At 40.6% G+C, this 8,782-nt stretch overlaps 1 protein-coding gene across 1 annotated transcript; it reads left to right on the top strand.

The window, feature by feature from the left end:
- Positions 1 to 485: 485 nt before the first annotated feature.
- nubp1 (nucleotide binding protein 1 (MinD homolog, E. coli)) lies at positions 486 to 8,474 on the top strand. Its single transcript, XM_054607227.1, has 10 exons — positions 486 to 577; positions 1,997 to 2,101; positions 2,267 to 2,400; positions 3,274 to 3,342; positions 3,430 to 3,462; positions 3,569 to 3,659; positions 3,767 to 3,921; positions 6,042 to 6,152; positions 7,227 to 7,413; positions 7,906 to 8,474. The coding sequence occupies exons 1-10, from the start codon at positions 547 to 549 to the stop codon at positions 7,956 to 7,958; spliced, it is 969 nt and encodes a 322-aa protein (XP_054463202.1). The 5' UTR covers positions 486 to 546; the 3' UTR covers positions 7,959 to 8,474.
- The last annotated feature ends 308 nt before the right edge of the window (positions 8,475 to 8,782 follow it).

The following is an 8,782-nucleotide window of genomic DNA, read 5'->3' as shown; positions in this document are numbered from 1 at the left end:
AGATAAGATAATCCTTTATTAGTCCCGCAGCGGGGAAATTTGCAGGCTTACATTGCAGCGTATAAGAGTAAAGTGCACACAAGAGACATAGTAGAAGAAGACAAGATAAAAAATAAAAAATGAAAAATAAAAAATAAAATAAAACAAGTATTATAAATAAGCAATAAAAAAAAACAGTAGTATCATGTTGAAGGAAGTTAATAAGACCTTTAGAAGAATCTCATAACCATCGTATGGCATTGTATGACTCTGAGGCATGAGTGACATCAATGCAACCCAACATCAACTTCAATGATTACATGGAATGCACATCCAGAACACCAAAAGATTTATGAACAAATACTCTCCAAAAAATCTAGATATATTGGCAAATGACCTCATCTTGTTTTTTAGTAATTTTCTTGTCATTGTTTTTTCCCCTTCTGTTTTTTGTTTTTTTTCCCCAATTGGATGTCAAAGGTCCGCAACGTACGGATCGGATCGAAGCTGTGCGTATGCGGAACCTTTGAAGGGGGACGACTTTAAGCGGAGGACACTCGAGTAAAAATGGCAGACGTACCAGATAATGCACCTGAACGTGAGTTTTTAAACTTGTTAATATTATTACATATGTGTATGAACTGGTACTGCTGCTGCTGCTTTCTTTACATGCAATGAATAAACAGAAATCGCCTGTGGAGTTATGACGTTCAATGACGCACTTACTAAAATGTTTTTCCTGACGTGACATTGGTCATTTTTGCTGCCTCACCACTCCATTCAATGTTGCTGACACAGGTCTCAGCCTCCAGAGTCAGTGTGGAAAATTCAATTCAATTCAGTTTATTTTGTATAGCCCAGAATCACAAATTACAAATTTGCCTCAGAGGGCTTTACAATCTGTACACATGAGACATCCTCACATCAGCTCAGGAAAAACTCCCCTAAAAACCCCTTTAACAGGGAGAAAGAAGGAAGAAACCTCTGGGAGAACGACAGAGGAGGGATCCTTCTCCCAGGATGGACAGAATGCAATAGATGTCATGTGTACAGAATGAACAGCATAACAGAGATACAACACATTCAATGTATATGACATAAATGATTCATATAATAAGAGTAGTAAGTAGAGTAACGAAGGAAAACATGAAGACTACTTACATTACATTACAGTCATTTAGCAGACGCTTTTATCCAAAGCGACTTACAATCAGTAGTATATTACATATCATTCACCCATTCACACACTGATGACAGGCTACCATGCAAGGTGCCACCATCAGACTCTAACTAACATTCATGCAACATCCAGTCCACACCGATGGCAAGCCTTCAGGAGCAACTTGGGGTTAAGTGTCTTGCCCAAGGACACATCGACTGCCGAAGCCGGGTATCGAACCACTGACCCTCTGATTGGAGAACTACCTTGCTCTCCACTATGCCACAGCCGCCCCACTACTACTTATAATAACAGCAGCAATTATTATAGTAGATTTATAATTCTGAAATAGGGATAGTAATGTGATTAATAATAATAATCGAAGTAGCAGTGGGTGTCAGTCGGCTCACAGCAGGAGGCACGACTACGGTCCAGGTACCACAACGATTCATGGAAACCTGCAAAGCGAGAAAGCAAAAAGGGCTTCAGGGTGGAAGTAAAGCTAAAATGCTTAATGGTACAGGTAATAGTAATAGTAATGTGACTAGTAATAATAATGGTGGTAGCAGTCGGTGTCAGCAGGGCCGTAGCAGGATGCACGACCACGGTCCAGGTACAGCCACGATTTATAGAAGCCTGCGAAGCGAGAAAGCACAAAGACTCCAGGGTAGAAGCAAGTCAATAAGCGTAATAGTACAGGGAATAATAATAGTAATGTGACTAATAATGTATAAATATTTCAACCATAGACGTGATTTAATCATTAGCAACCAGAACATGTGTGTTTGGTTCTGATCAGTTTAAGATGATCTAATATTAATAACACACTCGTACCTGCTCTGTGTTTTATCCTTTCAGACTGCCCGGGTACAGAAAGTGAGCAAGCAGGAAAGTCATCGTCATGTGAGGGCTGTCCCAACCAGAAGATATGTGCTTCTGGAGCCACCAAGGCCCCCGACCCTGGTAAGACTGTTACCGCATCTTAATATCCTAATAATTCATATACAGTTCAACCAATACATGTGGTATTAATGAGATGATTTAAAAAGGAAAGGTTAGAAGCTTTAGGTGAACCCTTGTTTTGAGAGTCTCCTCCCTCCTTCATCTCCTCCCTTGTCTCATCTCCAGCCATAGCAGAGATAGGAGCGAAGATGTCAACAGTCAAACACAAGATCCTTGTGCTGTCTGGAAAAGGAGGCGTGGGGAAGAGTACCTTCAGTGCTCACCTGGCTCACGCTCTGGCTAGTGACAGCACGAAGGAGGTAATATTTAGATTTTTATCTTGGTTTTCAATGCGCTGAAACCATAGAGCCACAAGCTGGTATTTCAAAAAACAAAACCAGTAAGGCTCCAAATTCTCCAGCCCATTTGCTGTGTGCTTTGAAGCTACGGTGTACCTGAGGTTTAGTCTAAAGACAGTGACTGTTTCTTGTGGAGATCAGCTAAACGCCTCTAGGGGTCACCTCTGACATGGTTAACAGAGGTTTAAGATCAGAAAGCAATTTCCATTAGGGCTGAACCATTTAAAAGAAAATCAAAAAAATCAAATTGCCTTCCCAATGCAATAGCGTAATTTTGCTGATGATTTTTACATCATTATTAACAGTTTTCTCATTAAAAAAAATATACAAATGATTGATTTTTTTTTGTGAGCATCTGTACCAAACAGAGATATTTTCTTAAGTTTTAAGATAATGATGCTTAGGCCAGGACATCTCTGCAGCACGATAATATATATATTTTTTTTCTTTTTATTATTACACACTTTTCGCTTTTAACAAATATTGCTCCTCCTGAGATTTGAACATTGCAGTACGCCAGCTGCTTTTAAACGCCTTCATGTTCTAGTTTAGCTAATCCTGTCCATAACCCCAGCTGAGCTGTCAGTGACACAGCAGTCAATGTTGTATTTATGATAACTTAGTTGCTGTGTATAGTAGAGTCATGTAAACAACTTTCTGTAAACCACAGACCTCACTGGTCTTGACTGTTTTTTGAGGATATAAGACTCGATGTGGAATGGAAGGCCACGACAGATGTAGTTTTTTACAAGATTACAGAACTGAACTTTCAGATCAATTCATCTTATCACAGACTCCACTACCCAGGAGGCTAAAGTGTGTCTCTGTTTTCAGGTTGCCCTGCTGGATATAGATATCTGTGGTCCATCCATTCCCAGGATCATGGGCTTAGAGGGAGAACAGGTGAGTCGTGGGCAGAAATGTTAACGGCAATACACAAATATACTGTGAAGCTTTTACTTCAGAGCTGTAATCTGTAATTCTGTTCAGGTTCACCAGAGCGGCTCAGGATGGTCTCCTGTTGTGAGTCAATTTAAACAATGCTGCTTTAGTTTTTAATATTTCATTCTTTATAGAAATTTGCATATTTCCTAAACAAATATGTATGTGCGTGTATTGTTTGTTGCAGTATGTGGATGACAACCTGGCAGTCATGTCTATTGGCTTCCTGCTAAGTAGCCCTGATGATGCTGTGATTTGGAGAGGACCAAAGAAGAATGGTAGTGTGTGTGTGTGTGCTTTTGTGTGTGTATGTGTGTGTAAAATGTGTCAAACTGTTTCCAAATGTCCCACCATTATAAGCTGTGTGGCGTTTGTCTGAAATCAGGGATGATCAAGCAGTTCTTGAGGGATGTCGACTGGGGGGAGCTGGATTACCTCATCGTGGACACGCCCCCTGGCACCTCTGACGAACACCTGTCGCTCGTCCAGTACCTGAGCTCCACCCACGTTGACGGAGCAGTCATCATCACCACACCACAGGTAGCACACACACACACACACACACACACACACACACACACACACACACACACACACACACACACACACACATGCTCACATATACAACCCATGACGGAGTGCAGTAACTCACATGAACAGCTGCCTTTACATCCACTGTAAAGGGAAGTTCCACCACCAAATATCATCTTCGTCTACCTTCAATCCTCCTGATTTGACTACTTGTACTTCAGTTGGTGATTTCCTACATTTCTGAGAATGAATTTCAGCCACCTTGAGTTGTTCATTCAGCTGTTGGTTTTTTATGTAACGCTAGACAGTCATAATGATAGTGATACTAACACCAATAACCGTAAACGTTATTAACAGACAGAATCACGACCCTTTACTCAAAACGCAACATTGCTTCAAACGCCTGCATTTTGCAGTCATCTTATGCTGCGTTCACAAGCAATCGGACAGACGCCCTTCACCTTCTGGACAGCATGGGAAGAACAAACAACAGTCTGACTAAATGAAACAAGAGTTATGGAATAAAATATATTAAATAAAATGATTTTGTGTTATTATTCTAGCGATGCAGGAAGATATAAAATGCAGCTTTCTCTAAATATTCTGTTGCAAACTTAAACAACTTTCTCCGTTTTGAGAGAGATGCGTAACTTCAGTTTTTAATTCAGTCGCAGAGGACTGCAAAAAGTTTCAATATCTTAAATTTTGACGGCAATATCTTCTACCTTTTTTTTTATTGTTGCAATATTCTTTGCCGGCCTCATCTCATTTTACCGTCCTGCACTCGTCCACTGATATGATATCGGGTCTACCGTCTGCCTGATTCCACGTGAATGCAGCATAGATGCAGCAGCATAGAGGCTACTGACCATGCTACTGGTTACTCTGTGTTTTCATGAGACAGCAAAGATAATTCCAGCTAGAATGCCATTTTCCTAGACAAACAATGTGCAGTTTGCAGTCAACACAAGGTTTTGTTGTAATCTCCCTAAAGAAAGAACTTTAGCAAACAGGAAACACAAAGGAAGAAAACCACAGAGAGGAGGACCTCAGTTTGCCATTACGCGATGTGTTTTGAGTAGGGTGGGATCTAAATTCATCTCTAGTGGAAAACCCCTCGCTTCCATCACTGCTGTGACTGTCGCCAGTCCTCCCTCCACCTCCACCTCCACGTTTAACCCACAGCTGAATACAGCACGCTACCACCCGCTGTGGGGGGGGGGGGGGGGTTATGGAAAAATAATGCTGTGAAATGTTAAGCTCACAAGGCTGGTTGAGGGTCTTAAAATGAATCCTAACCTTCACTAAAGTGTGTCAACAGCCAAAACTTCACCACGCTGTATTTACCACATGACAATATTGAGGGGTAACCAAACTTTCTGGAAGGTGCTGGCAGATAAAGTAAACATGATGTGAAAGTGGTCTGAGACACTGACCATCGTTTTCTCACTGAATTCATTTTGTTATTGCATAACAGTCGTATATTCACAGTTGAACATTGGGCAGCAAAGTAATCCCGGTGCATCATTTCAACCATAATCATAGCTGTTGTTACACTCTCACTTTGTTTTATAGTTTTATTCAATAAAAAAACTATCTGCAACATGTAATTATCATATGGCCACCGACAGAGGAAGCTGTTTTAACATAAACCCATAAAAAGTCTATGATCCAGTGAGACTGATGCAGTGACTACTGTCACCGCATCATAAACAGTTATAATCCACCATGTTTAGTAGTCATTTGTTTATCAGTTTGTAAACAACAACATAATTCCCGTGCTGTCCCTTGTAATGTAACTTGTAATGTCGTGTCCCTGCACAGTGTTTCTCACAAGGAACCATTGTTCTTCTACCAATCTGAACAAACACTTCCTGATACTTAAATTAGACCTTGACTTATGATGTCAGACAGCAGTGGAATCATTTCCTCATTCCTCCAGCTTTTACTCGACCAAACCAACATAAACATTTCAATCTGCACAGTCTATCCCTGTAAACCATGATAGCAGTTGGGAGGGAAAGGAAAACTGTTTTCACTTATTTCACTAGTGTGTTAGTTCCCTCCCCATCCTCTCCTTGCTTCACCTTTCTCTTTCTGTTTCTCTCTTTCGTTCTTTCTCTCTCTAGGAGGTATCGTTGCAGGATGTGCGGAAGGAGATCAGGTTCTGTCAGAAGGTCAAGCTGCCGATCATCGGAGTGGTGGAGAACATGAGTGGCTTCGTTTGTCCTTCATGCAAGGTCACTGACAGATGTGCATACACGGTGTTGCAAACAGACGGCCAGACACACACACACACACACACACACACATAAAAAACATAGGCGAAACCAGCAGACGTCTGGACTGTTTTGGCAGACAGCCACAGGAGGCAAAGAGAAACAGTGGATGGAGGGCACGGTAGAACAAACATGACCACTGAGCTGTCACTTCATCTGTTAGAGTGAAACAAGTTGGGACTGGCTGTTGCTAAGGAGCCTTAAAGCTTCATGATCTTCTTTAATCTTTGCTACAAAGATGTTCTTAAAAGTGCTACCGTTGCTGTCTGAATTAGGTCAAACACAAGCTAGCATTAGGAAGCTGGTTTCTGTTGACACACAGGCCGTGAGAGAGTCACAGATGCAGTATGTGTATGCAGTGCACAGGATAGGACTGATTCTTTTCACTAATTGTGACACTGCTGGCATCAACACGCTGGACCTCTGTTGAATTAGGTCAGTCACTTTAAAGGGGGTGAATATTTATGCAAACACTTATTTTACACTATATATTTTTAATTAATTGACATTAGTTTGTAAAAATCTGTTTTCACTTTGACATGAAAGAAGCTTTTTTTGCAAATTCTTGTCAAAAAAGCCAAATTATATTGACCATGATTTCATGTATAAAAGCAACAAAAGGGGAAAACATCCAAGGGGGGTGAATACTTTTTATAGGCATTGTGAATAAAGGTCCAATAAGAAATAAATAGATTAAATAGATTAATATAAGTTTTAGTCAAACTTTGGTCGTTTTACTGTGTAACTTTTAGTAAACAAAACTAATGACATTTTAATCCAATTTTTGGATCTTCTTAGCGCTGCAGTTGCCATGGTTACAGGTGTCATTCTCGTCTCTGGCCAGGTAAAAGGCTAAGGGTAAAAGGCCGTGTTGACTTGTTCAGACTCTATAAATATTAACTATAAAATGTAACTCTGGCTGTTCATTTCATTCCTGAGCTAAGCTTGCATAGAGAGCGTACTTGTAGTTTGTGGTACTTTAGTATCTAAAAATGCATACATGGCTTATATTTTTCTTTGTCCCCTCTCTTGCAGAACACTTCACAGATCTTCCCTCCCACCAGCGGCGGCGCAGAGCGAATGTGTGCGGATCTCAATCTTCCCCTGTTAGGAAAGGTACCTCTAGACCCGAGGATAGCGCGAAGCTGCGACGAGGGCAAGTCTTTCCTCAGCGAAGTCCCCGACTCTCCCGCTGCTAAAGTCTACCTGAACATCGTGCAGAGTGAGTGTTTACAGGAACAAAAACCCAACACGCGTACACAAGCGTCTGAGACGTCTGCTTGGCCTCCTCCCGCTTCATATTGTAGATTCGGTTACATTTCGGAGACAGGAAGTTTGACGCACACACGGATTCCAGTGAAGTCCCTTCTTATTTTTTTGATGACTGGATGGTTTGCTTGAAGTCCAAATTCCGATTAAATGTATTGAAAGAAGAAGTGATCACCAACAATTAATGGGAAGCAGTCGACTAAAAGGGAAGAGGGAGTGAACGAAATTCAATAACTACTTGTGGGATTAAAGTTGAGGAGTCAAATGTGGTTTGTGTAACAGAAGATTCACATTGATTCAGCAGACAGTTAATAAAAAGGAAATACACGCACACACGCACAAAGATCTTTAAACACAAAGGTATAATATATATGTTACCTTGGAAATCTTCATCAAATCTACCGTTATCATCCCCATCACAGTCCACTGCTCTCTCCTCCTCCAGGTATTCAGGACTACTGCTCCAACCGTGTGACGGAGGAGAAGAGCAACACCTGAACCCGCTCCGATGGCAGCCATATTGGACCAGAACACAGAGCGAGATGGCATGATGAGAGTGTGGTAGAAATGATTAACTACTGAATAAGAAACACATTTAGGAGAGCAGATATCATTAATAATGAAACATTCACCAAAAAGCCTGTCAGAATTATGTCAATATAATTGTAATTCATGACAGGCAGCAGCTTGGTCAGGACCTCGCAGTGCAGTGGAATATTGAGAAAGAATTTCAGCTTTATAATGATGGTTTGTCTTCTTCAAATATGCACTTCAACCTAATTTTGAACATGAAAGCTTGCATCAAAAAAATCAAACATAACCTCAAAACCACCACTCTGGGGATACTCTGTATATAACATTTTTATACTTGAGCTGAGATAAATACACTTTTAAATCCTTGAAGTATAATTGATATAAGGCAATATGACATGTTTATCTGAAAGGATAAAGCTGACGATATTCTTATTTGTTATTTTCTTATAATTAACATTAAAAAAAATCAAATAAAAATGGGTTGTTTTGTCTATCAATACAGTCAGCATTACACAGCCTCTATGTGACTCCAAGTGAAAAGCCAATTGTTTCAATCTGAAGATATAAACTTGCACTGTAGTTTTCACTAAACTTTAGGTGAAACTGGAGTAAATAATGTCTTTAACGGGGACTATTTTGGCCTGCGGATTAATACACGAGGTGTTCTAGACTGTTTATAGCAGCAGGACGGGATTTACTCAAACGTTCAGTGCCCTGTTCATCACATTAAAGGAACATGTCTTTCAGTGAAACAGTTTGGGGGTTTGGAGTGCAGGAGGACCCGTTTG

The sequence above is a fragment of the Anoplopoma fimbria genome, chromosome 11 (assembly GCF_027596085.1).
Source record: "Anoplopoma fimbria isolate UVic2021 breed Golden Eagle Sablefish chromosome 11, Afim_UVic_2022, whole genome shotgun sequence".
NCBI classification, from domain to species: Eukaryota; Metazoa; Chordata; class Actinopteri; order Perciformes; family Anoplopomatidae; genus Anoplopoma; species Anoplopoma fimbria.
This window is presented reverse-complemented; position numbering and strand designations above follow the sequence as displayed.